This window comes from Aspergillus japonicus (genome assembly GCF_003184785.1).
Source record: "Aspergillus japonicus CBS 114.51 unplaced genomic scaffold BO86scaffold_13, whole genome shotgun sequence".
Taxonomy (NCBI): Eukaryota; Fungi; Ascomycota; class Eurotiomycetes; order Eurotiales; family Aspergillaceae; genus Aspergillus; species Aspergillus japonicus.
Genome location: NW_020291650.1, coordinates 528,758 through 546,792, shown reverse-complemented (window position 1 = coordinate 546,792; position 18,035 = coordinate 528,758). Strand labels below are relative to the sequence as shown.

The following is an 18,035-nucleotide window of genomic DNA, read 5'->3' as shown; positions in this document are numbered from 1 at the left end:
GAGCTTGGGCCCACTGCGGCCCACGTGATAAGCCTTGCCAGTTGCCAGTTGTTAACCCCGGCGCTAAAAGAGACAATCTCCGCACCCGGAACAAGGTTGCCGCGGCACCGATGAATTTTTTTGTCTATACGGCAAAGAGGGGCGGTGATTGAACCAGCTCCCATCATTTTGATATTATTAAATCCATATACACAGCGGCGCTGCTTATTTTTCGTCGCCATCATACATCAGGATGGTAGCAGCGTCGTCTTCTTCGCGGTCGAAGCCCGTGAAGCGGGTCAAGGGAGGGACAGAGACAACCAAGTCGCATCGATTCGAACCGTTTTCGCAGCGCGTCGCAAAGCTCAAGATCGACCCCATCCATCGCGTGCGCCGCCCCAGCTTTGGTGAAGAAGGCGATGAGACCTCCTCCTACTTCCGTTCGGCCTTCGACCACTGGGTTGAGTTGAACCTCTCCGAGAACTTCGTACAATTCGCCCGCCGAGTCAACCCGCTGTGCGAGAGTCTGGCCCAGATCCTGTACCATGAGGACAAGATCATGAACCTGCTGGTGGAGTTCATCGAGAAGAGGGATCAGTTGTCGATAGAGCCACTCTTGGCTCTTCTTGCCCAATTTGCACGAGATCTGGGTGTACGCTTCGAGAAGCACTTCGCCACGGCCGTCACCCTCGTCGCATCCGTTGCAGCCACCCATACCGACGTCGAAGTTGTCGAATGGAGCTTCAGCTGCCTGGCATGGATCTTCAAGTTCCTCTCACGACTTTTGGTCCCAGACCTCCGGCAGCTGCTGGGTATCATGACACCCTATCTCGGCAAAGAACGACAAAAGACACATGTTGCCCGATTCGCCGCCGAGTCCATGTCATTCCTTATTCGCAAGGCGGGTCTGGTCTATTACAAGAACCCTACTCCCCTACAACGTGCGGTCTCATTCCTCCTGGAGGATCTGCGCCAAGCAGCTGGTGACGACAAAAATGTTGATATCTACAAGGACGGACTTATGGCCATGTTCTCCGACGCCATCAAGGGTGTCAAGAATGGCATTCACTCCAACGGAACTGATATCCTGACTTGCATTCTGGAACATATCTGCACCGGGGATGATCTTCAAAGCAGTTTGGCACTAGACGTCGCTTGCGGATTGCTTATCAACATAATGCACAATACGTTCGCCGAGACCTATGAACCCATCCTGGATACCGTCCGCTCTTACATCGAATCATCCTGCTCCAAGACCGACAAGCAACATGCGAACGCATGCTGTCGCCTGATCTTCCAGTGTATTGCCACTCGCAAGGGTTCTCGAGTCAAGGTCTGGAAGCCTGTTCATAATGTCCTTCTTCGTCTGCTCAAGAAGGCTGCAGAGGCGCCGGAGGCGTACGCCGAGGCTGCCCCGCAGCTTCTGACAGCAGTCGCATATGCACTTCAAGTCTCCCCAATGGATGAGATGTTGCCATACATGCGTTCACTCATGGATGCTGTGACCAGCGACAAACTTTCATCCTTCTTCTTGCCGTTTTGCGCTACCTTCTCGGAGTGGGGTCCCGAGAGATTCCATAGTGTCGTCCTGCCTTATTTCCAGAAATTCGTCAACACATTGTGGCAGCAGCACGAGCATGAGCTCTGCCTGGCCTTGTTGCGGCTGAACCAGGCTGGTTGTATTACATCAGAAGTCTCCAAGCCTGGGTACATCACCTGCCCTGCATCGTGGAAATCCCGTGTCAAGGATACTCTGAGCAAGCCCACACACAATGCTACCGAATTGAGTCTTGTCAACGCATATTCTAAGCTCCCGAATGCAATGTCGTTGTCAACAGAACCGACTTTGTTGCCCGATATGGTACAAACCTTGCATGGTCATCTGCTTCGGACCCTGAAGAAGAACAAGAAGAATGTGGATACGTCTGCGACAACCAAATTCTACTTGGGCCAGGGCTTCAAGGCATATGTGGAACTTGCCTTACAGTCCGAGACACTCGACCGCTCTCTCTGGAAGCAGATCAGTGCAGTAGCCGCGACGTACTCTCGTCTTCCAGTGTTCCTCGAAGCGACGTTGGCCTATATCTCGGCACTGAACGGAGACATCGACCTCAATGACTCCGCTGTCGAAGACTTTGCGGAAGTGCTCATTACCAATCTCAACGGCCCGTCCCAGAAACTCAGGTCATTGTCTTTGAAAATCCTTAGAGAACTGGTTCAAGCATTGGGCGATGATGCTGAGCTGATCTCTTTGGCTATTGAGATCGAAGAGAGTCCCTTGACGCTTCATAGCCATAGAGTTTTGGCAATGCAAGTGCGTAAGCTTGCTCTAGCTTATCCACAAGTGGTTCCTCGTAGGTGGATGGCTAGGTTGATTCCTAATTTCTGTTTTGGACTCTTTTCCAAGAAGATGACTCCGTTGTGGGACGATTCTGCGGAGGCCTTGAAATCGATGAGCGAGAACCCTGAGGGTGAGAAGATCATTTCCGATCTTGCCATGAAGTGGCTCCTTGAACGGGGCTCTTTGGACACGAGTGCGGATGAGCAAGAGGAAGAAACCCCTGACTACCGGTCTGGGTATTTCCAGTGCTTCAACGCGGCCAGGATCGAAGATATATCCGCTAAATATTTCCAAGGCCCTGAGCAACCCGATTCATTGCTAGAGGACGAGTACAGCAAGGATCATACCTTCACAGATGCACTGCCAGCCTCTCCCCGAACCCATGCTCTGCGTGTTTTGAACGCCATCCCCAATATCGCAGAGAAACGATTCCGCCAAATTGCGCCCTTGTTTCTCCAGTGGGCTTCGCGTGACGACGACGAGAGTCCCTTGGACGAAGACTTTATCCCTTGGGGCTTCCTCGATCGTCTGGCATTCCTCAGGCTTCTTGGTCAATTTGTGAATCCTCGTGTTCTATACAAAGCTCCTGAGATCCACGATGCTATCCTGGGATTGCTTTGCCATGGTAACTCCGACATTCAAAAATGCGCACTCAAAGCTCTCTTTACTTGGAAGTCACCAAGTATTGTCCCCTACCAAGAAAATCTTATGAACATTATGGATGAAAACCGCTTTAGGGATGAGCTTTCTGTGTTCGTTCGCGTTGGCGGCGAAGATAGCTTGATCGAGGAAGCACACCGGCCTGAGCTCGTCCCTGTTCTCCTCCGTGTATTGTATGGTCGTATGATTTCGAAGGCAGGCGCGACTTCTAGCCAGGCAGGGCAAACGGGTCGGAGAAAGGCCATTCTGAGAACCCTGTCACAGCTACCTGATAAGGAATTCGAGGTCTTCATGCAAGTTTCATTCGGTCCTCTTAGCGATGTTAGTCTTGTCCGCGATGGTCAAATTGAGCAGCAAGCTTTCGAGCAGTCTCTGGCTAGTCCAAGGAAACAAATGGGTCTGCTGAAGATGATTGAAACTGTTTTCGAAACACTTCAAAACCGAATGGTCCCTTACGCTGAGAGATCTATGAACGTGGTGCTTTATTGTCTTGTGCGAGCATGCCGAGAACTTGAGAAAGCGCAGACGGCGTCAGCTGCAGACTCGCAGGAAGAACGGCAGCTGACAGTGCTGCGTAATATTCGCTACACGTGCGTACGCTGTCTCGACCTCGTCTTTGCCATATCTCTCGAGGTCGATTGGTCATCTTACGTTCGCATCATTTTCGACGAGGTGATCAACCCAAGACTGGCAGACTTCGCCATTGAAACCGCCCAGGGCGTATCCGGTCTCCTCAAGCTCTTCCATACCTGGGCCACTGCCCCGAAATCGTCATTCTATCTCACCAAATTCAACGATGCCCTTTTGACGAAGGTGGTGGATATTCTTGGTGTCGACTCCGCACGAGATGAAGTCAAGGCTTTCGTCATGGATGAGGTCTTGAATCCCTTGATCGGCCTGGCCACCGGAAAGACGCTTCAGGATAACGAGACCATGAGTGATATTCCCGCGGACGAAATTAAGACTCAGGTTCTGGGTCCTTATATTGAGCACACTCTGTCTCACCTGGCCCAGCTCCTCAAACGCGGCCCATCTCGCACATTGCTTGTCTCGGGTGTTCAAACTCTTTCCCTCATCTCGCCTTGTGTCGAATCCTCGAAGGAGACATACAGCCTCATCAGCATCACTACCTATCTTCTCCGCCAACCCCCTGACAGGGTGTCCCCTAAAACGAAATCTGGCCTCCTGCGCTCCTTGGAGCATTTCCTTCCCTTATTCAACCACCAGGAGGATGTTGAGCTCACTAAAGCCGTGTTTGAGGCCATCTCGTCCCTTTTCGATTACTTCCGGGATGATGCGAATAGAGAAGTGCTGTCCAGAGTCTTCACGGCGTTCGCCTCCCACGACTCTGATCTTACCAAGGTTGCAAGTCTCTGTGAGGACCTGAACTCCATCTCCAGAAAGAAGCTGGAAGTCGATTACGAACGCCGACTGCAAGCTTTCAGAGAAATCAACGACGATTTGTGGGAGAAGCTTGACGCCAAGCAGTGGCGCCCGCTGCTCTACAATGTATTGTATCAAGTCAAGGATGAGGAAGAACTCGCAATCCGGACGAGTGCTGCTTTCGGCCTGAAGCGATTCATGGAGCGAGCCATTCTTCCCAAGGATAAGGACGAAATGGAACTGCTTGTAACGGATATCTTGTTCCCTGCTTTGCAGGCCGGTGTTCGCCAGAAGTCAGAGCTTATCCGCGCCGAGTTTGTGGCTGCGCTGGGGTACTTCATCAAGTTGAACCCTGAACGCCCCACCGTGAAAGACATGCATGTCTTGCTCGTGGGTGACGATGAAGAAGCCTCGTTCTTCAACAACGTCCTGCACATTCAACAACATCGTCGTCTGCGTGCACTGCGCCGTTTGGCAGGCGAAGCAGCCAAGGGCAATCTCCAGGCGTCCAACATTAGCACCATTTTCATCCCTCTCAATGAACACTTTGTGTTTGACGAAGAGGTCGATGAGGCGGCTCACAACTTGACCGCCGAAGCTGTGAATACTATCGGCACTCTTGCAGAATCATTGGAGTGGCCCCAGTTTCGTGCCATTTTCCGGAGGTATCGCGGATACATACAAAGCAAGTCGGAGTTGGAGAAGAGCATACTGAAACTTCTGGGCAAGATGTCTGACTCGTTGACCAACGCGGTGAAACAGCATAAAGCTATCAAGGATGCTGCTCAAAGTGGAATGGATGGTCTCGAGACTTCAGAGCCGACCTCTACTCTCGCGCGAACCATCCCTTCAGCCGCAAAGGTTGCGAACGAGCTTACTTCTAATTTCATCCCTCAGTTGACCAGCTTTATTCATCACAAGAATGAAGCGCAGATGAGTCTACGTTTGCCAGCTGCGGTCACCACCATCAAGCTTTTGAAGTTGTTGGCCGAGGAAGATATGGCCATTCGTTTGCCCCCAGTTCTTTTGGATGTTTGTAGCATCCTCAAGAGTAAGGCTCAGGATTCACGGGACACTGCTAGAAAGACGCTTAATGAGATTGCGCTCCTTCTGGGTCCTGCTTACCTCAAATACATCCTCAAGGAATTGCGCACCACTTTGACCAAGGGTTATCAGCGTCACGTGCTTTCCTTCACGGTTCACTCTATACTCGTCGGTACGACGGACGTGTTCAAACAGGGCGATCTGGATGATTGCCTGACAGAACTGGGCTCTATCGTCATGGACGACACGTTTGGCGCTGTGGGCCAGGAGAAGGAAGCAGAAGAGTATGTGAGCAAAATGACGGAAGTCAAGAGCAGCAAGAGCTACGATTCGATGGAGCTCTTAGCAAAGAATGCTACCGTTCCCAACCTTGCCAGGCTTCTACGACCTCTGCAATCGCTTCTACTGGAGAAGCTCAACTCGAATATTGTCAGGAAAGTCGACGAGTTACTGCGGCGAATTGGCGTCGGTCTTTTGAGGAACCCTGGAGTGGAAAGTCGCGACATCCTAATGTTCTGCTACGAGATCATCAAGGAGACGTACAAAGGACCTGTCCAAGCGGAGAACAAGACTGCCAAATCGGCACAGGAAGAAAATCTGTTGATTGACCTCAAGTTTCACAAGCGCAGCGACAAGAAAGGAAGCACGACTTCTTATCTTTACAAGTTGACGCGCTTCTCTCTTGATGTCCTGCGGACTGTCTTGAACAAGTACAATTCCTTGCTCACTCCCGGAAATCTGGCTGGGTTCATTCCTGTCATCGGCGACTCACTTGTCCAGGCACATGAGGAAGTCAAGACTTCAGCTCTCCGCTTGTTGTCGACAATCATCAAGCTTCCAATTCCGGAGATCGATGCCAACCACCATGTGTACATCACAGAAGCTGTCAAGGTCGTCAAAGAGGCACCGAGCACCAATACGGAGGCTGCGCAAGCCTCCCTGAAATTAATCACGGCCATGCTGCGAGAACGGAAAAGCACCAAGATCAGGGACGGTCACCTTGCGTATCTCCTCCAACGTCTCAACTCAGATATTGAGGAGCCTGACCGTCAAGGTATCGCCTTCAACTTCGTCCGTGCAGTGATGTCTCGCAAGTTCGTGGTGCCTGAAATTTATGAACTGGCCGATAGCATCGCTTCCATGATGGTCACCAACCAGACACGCGCCGCTCGTGATTTAGCACGGGGCACGTACGTCCACTTCCTGATTGAGTACCCGCAGGCCAAGAACAGATGGACCAAACAGCTCAGTTTCTTGGCTAAGAACCTGGAATATAAGCACCAAGAAGGGCGCCAATCAGTCATGGAGGCCATTCACTTGCTGCTGTCTAAGACGGGCGATGAGCTGGCTCAAGACATTGTCAGCACGTTCTTCCTACCCATTGTCATTGTGATGTCGAATGACGATGCGCCTGAGTGCAGGGAGATGGCTGGCCACTTACTGGGAGAGTTATACTCCCGGGCCGATGGGGAACAGATGAAGACCATGCTTACGCCTCTACACTCTTGGCTGGAACAAACGGAAAACATGCTCTTGAACAGCACGGGCCTACAGGCCATGAGAATCTACTTCGAAGTTGATGCAACGGAGAAAGACAAGGAGGCTCGATTCGTTCTGGATATATTGCCGTCCATCATGCAGCCAGTCCTCAAAGCCGAAGATAACGAGAATTGGCAAACCCTATACTTCGCTCTGCAGCTTTTCTCTAAGCTCTGCAAGACCGTCCCCGCTATGGCGCTTTCCGCGGATCGTGCGCCGATCTGGGCTGCCGTCCGCGAGAGTCTGTTCTACACTCACGCCTGGGTTAAGACCTGCGCCTCGAACCTGGTTGGTACATGGTTCGCGGACCTAGCACGCTTCAACGCCACCAAGGGCTACGCGTCAATCCCGCTGGCTGGTTCCACGGGGTTGTCGCTTGACAAAGATGCTATGTTGCAGCTGATCCGTGCCAGCTTGCGCTGTCTCCACACTCCGGCAGTCAGCGAGGAGCTTGCGATGCAATCCGTCCGCAATCTTATTTTCCTGGGTCGCTGCTGCGCTCAGAATGGGTTGGAGTTCACGAGGTCCGGTGGCAAGGACGCAGAGTCGGACGCCAGTGACAGCGAGAACGAAGACGACGAGGAGGAAGCCCAACAGTCCGCTCCCAAGTCGAAGCCTGCCATTCGGTATATCTTCGAGCAGACGTCCTCCATTCTCCGCCGCGAACTCATCACCACTCGGGCGCAGTCTCTGGTTCCCAAGACCGCTGCCATCGGTCTTCTCGCTTCGCTGTGCCGCCATCTCGAGGTTGACCAGCTCAGCGGATCCCTCGCCGTCATTCTGCTCCCTCTCCAGCACATGACGGACAACACGATTCCGGCGCCCCGCTCCTCGGACGAGGCGTTCCGCGAGTCGTACAAATCCCTTGTGGCCAACTGCCACGAGGTGCTTGATATCCTTCAGAAGAAGCTCGGTACCACCGAGTTCGTGAAGCAGATGGGCGAAGTCCAAGACGCAATCAAGGAGCGACGTGAAGGCAGACGCGTTAAGCGGCGCATTGAGGCGGTCGCTGAACCCGAGAGATACGAGAAGGACAAGAGGAGGAGGAACGACCGCAAGCGCGAGAAGCGCAAGGAACGAGGGGCCGAGCACCGCGGCAAGAGACGTGGGTGGTAAGAGGGGAGCTTTGTCTATACTACGTGATTTCTTTTCTTCTTGTTCACATCTTCTGGAGCTGCCATATCAAAAGTCCACGGCGTTGAAGGAGAGGATAGGAGATTTTTCCTTCGTTCTAGTATATTATATTACATGATTTCTTTTCTTCTTCGCTTCATCATCTTCAGAGTCCAGCCCTAAGTATGTTTGTAGAGCAGCGTGTTGTTACATCTGAACCTCCCACAATTTCTATCCACAGAAGCAAGAAGCAAGTAGACAGCCAAAACAAGTCCAAGACAGACACGATCAAAACGCCTCTAGCACCACGCTTTCCGAATACCTCCAGCAGAAAACCACAACCCAACGTTTCCTTCCCTTCACTTCCACTTCACCTCATCATTCAGCACCACCCACGCAACAAACCGCAAATCGCGCATGACCCAGCAACCCAGCCCCGGATTCAAGCAATGCGACCCTGCGACTGCCCATCCCCATCCCCAGCCCCATTCCCAGCGTCACCCTTCTCCTTCCCAGCCACAGCGACGGCCTCGGACTCCTTGACCTCCCCATTCTCCCAGAACTCCATATCGCCATTGGTGTACCCGCGCAGCAGCTTATCCCCCTGGCGCGCCAGGATATCCTCGAGGGTGCTCTTCTGGTCGAAGAAGATGTTCAGGTGGTCGGCGATGACGTGCCGGTTGCTGCAGGTGGGGCACTGGATCAGCACGGTGCCGCGGTGGTAGCCGTGCTTGGACATGCGGTGCGACGAGCGCCCGCCGCACGGCTTGCAGGTGAAGGTAATCTGGTAGGCGGGCTCCTGCTCGCGGCGCAGGCGGTTCTGCTCCGCGTGCGCCGCGTCGGTGGCGGCCGAGGAGTGGCGGTCGGTGAGGGTGTGGTTGCTGTCGCTGCTGCTGTTGCTACTCTCCTCGGTCGATTGGCTTGGGGTGGTGGTTGTTGTGGATTTGTGGCGCGCGGAGAGGAGAGTGGTGATTGTGGGTCTTGGGAGGGTTTGGGGTGGACGTGGTGAGCGTGGGGTGAGGTGTGTGAATGGGCGCGATGATGCTGAAGCAAATGAGGGTGAGGGTGTGGAGATGGCTGCTGCGCGGGGGAGGGAGCGTTGGGTGAGGGCGCGGAGGCCGTGGGAGAGGGATTGGATGGAGCGCATTGTTGTTTCTTGGTGGATGTTTGAATTTGTGAGGGAGTGAGGTGATGTGGTTTGGGTGAAGGACAATCGAAAGAAAAAAAAGATTTGAGTGAATACTTCTACAGGTTGTAGAAAGCGAGAGAATGACGGAGTTTCCGCGCCCGCGGAGTTTACCTCGGAGATAAGTTCTTCCAGGCCCTCGGCCCTTCCGCCCTGCACGTTACGGACTGTACGGTACACTATCTATCCATCCCATAATTATCTATCTATCTCATTTACTTTTGGGCTTGATTTGCTCGGAATTACCCTGAATGTGGTTACGTGCTTGAGCGCTTAAGTTTTGTCTTCGCCTTGCCTGACTAAGCTATACCCTTGTTCCTCTGCATCGCTAGGTTGGGCGTTTGGATAATCCTCTCTCGCCACTCTCGCTAGCTACGTTCTCCGTTCCTCAGGGACTTTTTGTCTCCTCTCGGAATCTTATCCAAATCTTATCCATATCCAGGCCGGAGCGTTGCCCCGCGCATGCCAACGCCCGAGTATACAACGTTAGTAAATTCGCCATGGCTATGAGAGCACGACAGCGGATTCGCGCTCCGCGGAGGGTGAGTCTTTCTTCTATTTCATTATTATATGCCTCATAATTATCTCTATCGTCTACCACCGTCAAGCCAAGAGTTATCTCTCGCGCGGAACCAGTGCCGGTGGCGATCAACAACCGACTCCGCGGCCACAACTGTCCACCCCCAACCATGCCCACCAGACATCTTCGCTAACTGAGAGAAATACAGGGCCTCACGGCGAATAAAGGCGACGATTTTGAGACGAATTGGGCCGATCTCTCGACCTCGTTGAAGAAGATTCACACCAAAGATGCCTCCAACCTCTCTTTCGAGCAACTGTACCGTAACTCCTATAATATCGTCCTGATGATGCGCGGGGAGGACCTCTACGAACGGATCAAGAAACTGGAACAAGACTGGCTCGAAGATGAGGTCAAGACCCGGGTGACGGCGGCCATCTCGTCTAGCCTGCTGCTCGCGAAGGAGCTTGCGGAGGTGCAAGATCAGGCCAATGAGCGTCGGGAAGCCGGTGAAAGGTTCCTGGCCGCCATGAAGGAGGCCTTCGAAGACCATCAGCTGTGCATGGGTATGATCACGGATGTGCTCATGTATATGGTATGTTCCACATATTGAGATCGGACGAAAGGCTGGATCGTTGGTGGCTGACCTTTCTGGGTTCTAGGATCGAGTCATGTCGACCGACCACCGCAAGCCGTCGATTTACGCGGCCGCCATGGCACTATTTCGAGACCATGTATTACGGTCGCCGATCCGATCGGACTCCAAGACGACGGTGGTGGGTGTGCTCGAGTCGACCATCCTTTTCATGATCCAGCTCGAACGGTCCGGGCAGATCATCGACCGCCCATTGATCCGCCATTGCGTCACCATGATGGAAGGGCTATACGAGACGATTACCGAGGAGGAGTCGTCGAAGCTCTACCTGACCATATTCGAGCCGGCGTTCCTGGACGCAAGCAAAAGGTTTTACCAGGCGGAAGGACGACGCTTACTGGAGACGGGCGATGCCGCGACTTTCTGTAAGGTTGCCACAGACCGCCTCGCCGAAGAGACGGAACGGTGCACGTACACCCTCGCATCGTCAACAGCGCCGAAGATCAAGGAGGTTCTGGATCGAGAACTGATCGAGAATAATATCGCGGAGGTGGTCAAGTTGGAAGGCACGGGTGTCCGGCAGATGCTCGACAATGATCGCCTGGATAGCTTGCGGAGTATCTATGTGCTGAGCGCACGAGTCGACCCGAAGAAGACCCCTCTCACAACCGCGGTCCAGAAGCGCATCGTGGAAATGGGCAGAGAGATCAACGCCGGGGCAGTCGAACTGGCACAAACACCGGCAGAGCCCAAGAAGCCCTCGGCGGATAAAAGTGACAAGGCAAAGAAGCCGGCTGAGAAAGAGAAGCCGGTCAACCAGCAGACTGCTGCTGCTATCAAGTGGGTGGACGAGATTCTGGGTCTGAAGAAGAAGTTTGACAACATCTGGGAGAATTCGTTCCAATCGGACCATGTCATGCAGAGTGCGATTACTACCAGTTTCTCGGAATTTATCAACTCGGAACCGCGCAGCTCGGAATATCTGTCTCTGTTCTTCGATGAGAATCTGAAGAAGGGCATTAAGGGCAAAACAGAAACAGAAGTTGACTCGTTGCTGGACAACGGCATCACGCTTCTTCGCTATGTCAAGGACAAGGACATGTTCGAGGCGTACTACAAGAAACATCTTTCCCGTCGTCTGCTCATGAAGCGCTCGGTAAGCATGGACGCGGAACGGCAGATGATCTCGAAGATGAAACTGGAGGTGGGCAATCAGTTTACACAGCGCTTGGAAGCAATGTTCAAAGATATGACGATCTCGGAGGATCTGACGGCCAGCTACAAAGAGCACGCCAAGAAGACTGGGGACCCCAACACCAAGCGCATCGACTTGGACATCAACGTCCTCACCAGCACTATGTGGCCCATGGAGATCATGGCCAGTGCTACCCGTGATAACGTGCAACTGGGCTGCATCTATCCGAAAGAAGTGGAGAGCGTGAAACAGAGCTTCGAACAATATTACTTGGGCAAACACAGCGGGCGCAAGCTCTCATGGCAGCCCACCATGGGCACTGCGGATATACGCCTAGAGTTCCCGCGGTCGAACGGCAAGATCCAAAGACACGAGCTCAACGTTTCCACATACGCCATGGTCATCTTGCTTCTGTTTAACGATGTGGCCACGGGCGAATCCTTGACCTACACCGATATCAAGGAGCGCACGCGGATCTCCGACCATGACCTCATTCGCAACCTGCAAGCCCTTGCGGTGGCGCAGAAGACGCGGGTCCTGCGCAAAGAGCCGATGAGCCGAGACGTCAAACCCACGGACAAATTCTTCTTCAACCACGACTTCCAGAGCCCCTTCCTGAAGGTCCGCATCGGCGTCGTGAGCGGAAGCGCCAACAAGGTCGAGAATCAGGATCAGCGGAAGGAGACGGAGAAGAAGATGGGCGAAGAGCGGGGCGCCAGCATCGAGGCCGCTATTGTGCGGATCATGAAGTAAGTTTTCACTGCATCTCATGCTATCATTCCATAAAGGCGGAGCTAATCTTGTGGAAAAGGCAACGCAAATCCCTGACCCATTCCAACCTCATGACGGAGGTCCTGAGTCAACTGTCTGCGCGGTTTGTGCCCGATGTCAACATGATCAAGAAGCGCATCGAGAGCTTGATTGACCGCGAGTATTTGGAGCGTGTGGAGGAAGACCCTCCGACGTACGGATACGTCGCATGATTGGAACGATTATCTCTGATTGTTGGTTTTGCGTTTTTTTTTTTTCTCTTGTGGGTTCTACTTAACGCCATCGAAGCGTTTTAAGAGCAGGAGCAGGGGAACGAAATGGGTCTTTAGCTTAGCGTTGAGGGCGCAAAGGCGATTCATATAGACTTTGTTTCTGTCTTGTTGCATTTCCACCGGAATGGGGGTTCTGCTTTGTTTAATGCATTTCCTGGGTTCCGTTTGCAGGTGTGCAGGCGTGGTGGGATTAAGCCTGAACCTGCGCCTACGCCTGCGCCTTGAGAGTATTCGATCCAAGAATGGCCGGACAATTGAAATGAAGTCTTGTCACTTGTGTAGTATGCAGTATGTAGTAAATGTAGATGCAGTGTATACAGTAGGTATCATCGGGAAATACAACAAAAGAAAAAAGCTCGCAACGCCACCATGCATATTCCAGGACACACACACACAACCCTGTCCGAACCCTGGACCTTGAACCATCGCCAACAATCCATAGACAAAGCAGTTCATCCCAGCTTTCTCCCCCCCTCCTTCCCCCCCATCTCAACCGCAAAGAACCGCAACCCAGAAACTAAAGAACCTCCACCTCCCCGCGCCCCCACGCATCCCTGACCCCCTCCCACCGCACCGCCCACACGTCCCCCATCCGCATCGCCGTGCCGCCGACCACCTCCTCCTCGACCCCATCCCCCGGCGGCACCACCACCCGCACCTCCTCCACCAGACACCGTACAAACACGACCTCGCGCACCTCCGGCCCCTGCACCATACTCGTGCCGCCGGCATTATCGTCCAGCCGGCGCAGCTGCGGCGGGAACGACCCCAGGAACGCGTCCCCGTAGTGCTTGGCCAGGAGGTGCTGGTGGGCCTGCAGGAATCCGACCTCGGGGGCCGAGAGCGGCGGGTGGGCGCCTTCATGCAGCGGGGCTGGGATGGAGTCTTCGGGGCGGACGTCTGCGCTATCTTGGGACTGGGACTGCGACTGCGACTGCGACTGCGTGAGGGGCACCGGGGAGATGCGGAGGAGGTAGTGCATGCTGTGCTTGGTGAGTTTGGCGAGACGCTGCCGCAGCAGGCTGCGGAGGGTGTATTGGGTGCGGGCGAGGTCGGTTTGCAGGATCGAGAGGGTGAGGTTTATGGTGGTGTTGGTGGTGCTTTGGGGGGTCTTGGTGGTGGTGGGGTCGGCGGAGGTGGCGGCTAGGTCTTCGATGGTTTCGATCTTGGATGTTGGATTTCAGTACTAGCTTGATATAGGGCTGAACCTGGTGGGGCAGAGGAGGGGGAGGAGTGGGCAGGGATGATGAGGGCTGGGAAAAGGAGCCCCCGTACCTGTCGTCGAACGCGGTCCATCAGGCGGTCCATCAATGGGCCCGGCCAGGGAAGCAGCTCCGAGACGCCGCGCTCGGCCACCCAGAACCGCGTCAGCAGTTGGTGGTCCAGCGCCGTGGACTCCGGGGTGCTCGGGTCGTGGCGGTCCACGGAGGCGAGAATGTCGTCGATGTCCATCGCGGGGGCATTGACTCCGTCCGGTCGGAGATTCGGTTGGCTTGGGTTGGGTTGAATCAGTAAAGAGCACGCACGTCCAGAGGAAAGAGAGGAGCGGAGCGGAGGCGGAATCTCCGAGTCAAAGAGATCATCCGCCCCGCTTCCGATGCCTCAGGCTGCAGTTCCACCCCGAACTACAAGGCTCCGAGTGTACGCCTTAGTACTCAGGTATCTACTCTTTCTGCTCCGTACTACTCAGGAAAACATGTAAAGTAATCGTTTCTTCATTCCAACATAGGAAATCTGTCTCTAATCTTCATCTCCCCTCCATTAATGGCCGGGCCAATAGCCGACCAACGCTTCATCTATGTACAGCTGCACTGGCAGCCTCCGTCCATCACTTATTAGTCTGACCCCGAATGCTTCATCCAGACCAAGTCAGCGCCGTGTCGACGAGGCTGCCACGCACAACAAAAATTATCGTCTGACAAGACGAGCCGTACATCGATATATACTTCGTACGGCGAGCAGTGTGACACTCCCTCGGGATTGTACAGGAAACCGGGAGGATGATTAAAGACGGTAAAGGAAAATTGGAAAAGTCTTTGAAAAGGAAATTGCCGGACGGCGAGGTATCATCGGTGGAGGAAAAGTCCTTCGGATGCAGATGAGATTCATCCTGAAGGGGCCTCGTTCAAAACAAACATAGGAAAGGTCCGAAGGGAGTGATCGGTGAGAGGGATGTCGGTTCAAATAAGTCGTGATTGGGAGGTATTCTGTGTCGTGTTCGATGGTGAAATCATAATTCCAGGTATGAAAACGAGCCGAGTAGGCGTGTCATCAAAGGTGCCGAATCCAATTCTTTCTTCACCACATCATCCCAAGGAAATAGGAAAGAAACCGAGAGTCAAAATGAGCGGAACGGGTTGGTCGGGTGAGGCGCTGCCTTTCCAAGGTCCAATGCGTCTCCCTCCAAAGCCCAAGGATGCAAACCCTTTTGCGCCAAAACTCACAAATGCACTCGTTCAGCCAATTGACCTGCACTGGCCATGTTTAGGAAACGCTGAAGGGCAGAAGGAAAGAGCCAGGTGCAAAAGAAGAGCCATCAGGTGGTCGCAGCGTGGCTGGTTCCAATTCGGTCATAACATCATTGCGTGGTGCACGGTGCACTGCACCAAGGTTTCGTAACTTTAGTAGGAGAGCATCCGACGGCCGGAGAGTCGACTGGATGCTGGGCTTTCGGCGAACGGAGATCCCAAAAATCGGTTCCGCTCCCCGGGACCATTGCGACACCGCCCGGTCGGGCTGTCTTCCATCTGAGGCGAATTCTCTCCGAACGCAAAGGTCTGAGCGCGGTTCAACTTGGACCGTTGCTTCACCTTGCCGAGGCCTCGCTCACAAGCGAATTCGTGCTCCTTGGCGGACATCTCAACATAGTTCTGCGGGTAGCACAGCGAGCGGTGCTTGGAGAAGAAGGAACTGTATCCACCGTCCAGGACATATAGGTCAGGGTAGGTGAGTTGCGGGTAGTGGTCCGCGTTGAAAGCACGATCCTGGTGACGAATGTACTTGGCCATAATCGGGGCGCGATGGGCCGAGTATTCGCAGTGGAGGATCAAGGCCGTCCGCGGCTTGGGTGAGGTAAAGAGCTCGGCGGCCAGGTGGTCCTTGTCGTTGTAGTTGACAGCGCCAGTGATATGGCCTCCCTCGTACTCATATTCGAAACGGCAGTCGATAATCATAACGTTGTCAAAACGATCGTTGTATTTTCCATCCAAGAGCTCCACCAGGATGTTTTTGTCGATACGAGGCAATGTATCTGCCTGGTCCTCCGAAAAGACGTGAGGAAGCTGCAGGCTGGGGGATCCTTCAATGTCGATGATCGACGGGAGTGGTGCATTTGTAACTAAAGTGGCCTCTTTTTCGACGACTACATCCTCGGGATGCTCAAACATGCTCAACGAACGTCTACACTGCTTTCGTGGGCGCATCGTGGGGTGGGAATTCTTGCGGACCGACGCCGCGGACGGGGATCCGTTTCCACGGACGTGGCTGTTGCTACTGCCAAATGGTGGTTTGAGACGAGTGCTGCTCAACAAATTGCCGGTCGACTGGTTCTTCAACGACGGACGTTCTCTTTGGGGTGACTCGCAAAACATGTCCTCCAACGAAGCAGATGCGCTGAGCGATGTCCTGTTTCCCCGGCTCTGAAATTTGAACGGCGGGGCTTGACTCTCTGGGGCCGGCTTGTTCATTCCTAGTTGGAAACTCTGTGCTTTGCTCCGTGCTAAACTCGGCCGTAGAAATGTTGGACGCTTTCTCCTACAGACAACCATGTGATTAGATCCACGTAGGCCTGCAATGACTCCAGTCTTGGGCTGCCTCTCTTACTCTTGTAGACCGTCTTTCGAGTTCACCAGCGGCGACTCTTCCAATGGGCTCGGGGCGGCCGAGATCATAGGTGTATCCATCGAAGAATCCAGAGAGGGCGATTCCAGCTCGACTTCATTGACCAAACTGAATGCTGGTTTGTGCGGCAAGGGAGACATTTCCATGGCGTCCATCATGGGAGCTGGCGAGGAGGGAAGCGGTGGTGTGGTCATTGACTCTATCGAAACCAGAAAAAAAGAATTGTGAGCTTACAGCACGTTTTAAACACATGAAGTGAGTATCACTTACCACACCGATTGGCTTTTCCCAGCAGGCTCGAGGAGAACAAAGATCGCCGGGGCGTCGCCAATTGCGGACTATTTTTGGTCAGCGAACCCTTTGTCCATGAACACACGCATGGCCTAACAAAGACCAACGGCATGCGACAGACCTTTGATCGATATGAAAATTTTGAGAGAGGTCGGCCGCAAGACTCGCAGTTGGTGATGAGCCCCGCACAGGTTTCACATTGAAGTAATCCCCATGGGCCTTCTTCATGGACAGTTCTTTGAAGTTGAAGGTGTTATGCGCCAATCCAGCCATGGGACTGAAGGACGCATAGGCTGTCGAGGCATCGGGACGAAAGCAGTGGCCGAACATCACAGACGGCGGCTGCATTGCAGCCAACGGGGACGAGTCTTCCATTGTAGCCGGCCCAGGTTCCTTGTAGTTCTTCCTTGCCGATCATTCACACGCACGGATTGGTTCCAAGTCGATCACTAGTCGTCAGAACGCGGCGAGTTGTCTCTCCCCCTTGTATGCAATGCACGGCAGATGCGGGGACAATGGGAGCCGATCTAGATTGACCACCACCCAGCTCCTCTTTTTCTCCTTTGTCTCCCAACTGTCAAAGTGGGAGTTCCAACCTCGGAAATTGTGGTACCGGCGTGTATGATGTTGTTTCAGCTAACCAGCCTGTACCCAGACTTCTCTCGCAGACGGGGGACAAGCGTTTAAAGCGACATGGCTGGCTGAGGGGAACTAAATCAAGGTGCTTTCGGATAGGATATAGGTTGAAACAGGAAGTAGGCCGGACGGGAGGAAGGGCTAAAGATACGACAGGATCAAGTCAGCAATCGTCGAGAGATCTCAGCCAGTACCAGGTGGTGAATGAGGAGGGGGATTGGCAGCATAGATATGGTACGCTAATGCACTGGGAGGGAAAGGTTACCGAAGGGACGAGGGCTGAAGACGGGATCGGACCTGAAGCATGAGAATGCAATGCAACGGAAAGACAGAGGCTCTTATGAAGACGGAGGAGAGCTGTCTGGGGTAGAGCAAGAAGAGAAGGAGAAGAAGAAGAGAAGAAGAAAAAAGACAATGGAGAAAGTGAAGCTGAAGGGATGCCCTTGTTGCAATGGCAACGCAAAAGTGGGGAGGGATCTCCAGATACTCGAGAAAGAGCTTAAGCGACGATGGGTTTAGTGCTTCCTGGGCTGGGTTTGGTTTGGTTTGGGGCTTTTGGTTGTGTCAGAAACCACTACGGAGGAGTACAGTAAGTACTATGTAACTAACTGGTACATGTACTCGTAGGTACCTAGTACTCATACTTAGTAGTTACATAGTAAGGTAGGTT

At 53.5% G+C, this 18,035-nt stretch overlaps 5 protein-coding genes across 5 annotated transcripts; 2 read left to right on the top strand and 3 right to left on the bottom strand.

The window, feature by feature from the left end:
- Positions 1–176: 176 nt before the first annotated feature.
- BO86DRAFT_387903 (putative HEAT repeat protein (DRIM)) lies at positions 177–8,163 on the top strand. Its single transcript, XM_025671716.1, has one exon. The coding sequence runs from the start codon at positions 233–235 to the stop codon at positions 8,060–8,062; it is 7,830 nt and encodes a 2,609-aa protein (XP_025529532.1). The 5' UTR covers positions 177–232; the 3' UTR covers positions 8,063–8,163.
- A 7-nt stretch (positions 8,164–8,170) lies between these two features.
- Positions 8,171–9,295, bottom strand: BO86DRAFT_387902 (DNL-type zinc finger protein). The gene has a single exon (XM_025671715.1). The coding sequence runs from the start codon at positions 9,204–9,206 to the stop codon at positions 8,502–8,504; it is 705 nt and encodes a 234-aa protein (XP_025529531.1). The 5' UTR covers positions 9,207–9,295; the 3' UTR covers positions 8,171–8,501.
- A 164-nt stretch (positions 9,296–9,459) lies between these two features.
- Positions 9,460–12,858, top strand: BO86DRAFT_387901 (cullin family protein). Its single transcript, XM_025671714.1, has 4 exons — positions 9,460–9,787; positions 9,974–10,360; positions 10,428–12,304; positions 12,367–12,858. The coding sequence occupies exons 1-4, from the start codon at positions 9,746–9,748 to the stop codon at positions 12,536–12,538; spliced, it is 2,478 nt and encodes an 825-aa protein (XP_025529530.1). The 5' UTR covers positions 9,460–9,745; the 3' UTR covers positions 12,539–12,858.
- A 257-nt stretch (positions 12,859–13,115) lies between these two features.
- sld5 (putative GINS DNA replication complex subunit Sld5) lies at positions 13,116–14,115 on the bottom strand (the record flags this gene model as incomplete). The annotated part of the gene is made up of 2 exons (XM_025669763.1): positions 13,874–14,115; positions 13,116–13,763 (listed from the first exon to the last, which is right to left on the bottom strand). The coding sequence occupies exons 1-2, from the start codon at positions 14,048–14,050 to the stop codon at positions 13,116–13,118; spliced, it is 825 nt and encodes a 274-aa protein (XP_025529529.1). The 5' UTR covers positions 14,051–14,115.
- Positions 14,116–14,912: 797 nt separating this feature from the next.
- nimT (putative tyrosine protein phosphatase MIH1) lies at positions 14,913–17,272 on the bottom strand. Its single transcript, XM_025676243.1, has 4 exons — positions 16,851–17,272; positions 16,709–16,776; positions 16,421–16,637; positions 14,913–16,351 (listed from the first exon to the last, which is right to left on the bottom strand). The coding sequence occupies exons 1-4, from the start codon at positions 17,102–17,104 to the stop codon at positions 15,220–15,222; spliced, it is 1,671 nt and encodes a 556-aa protein (XP_025529528.1). The 5' UTR covers positions 17,105–17,272; the 3' UTR covers positions 14,913–15,219.
- Positions 17,273–18,035: the final 763 nt, after the last annotated feature.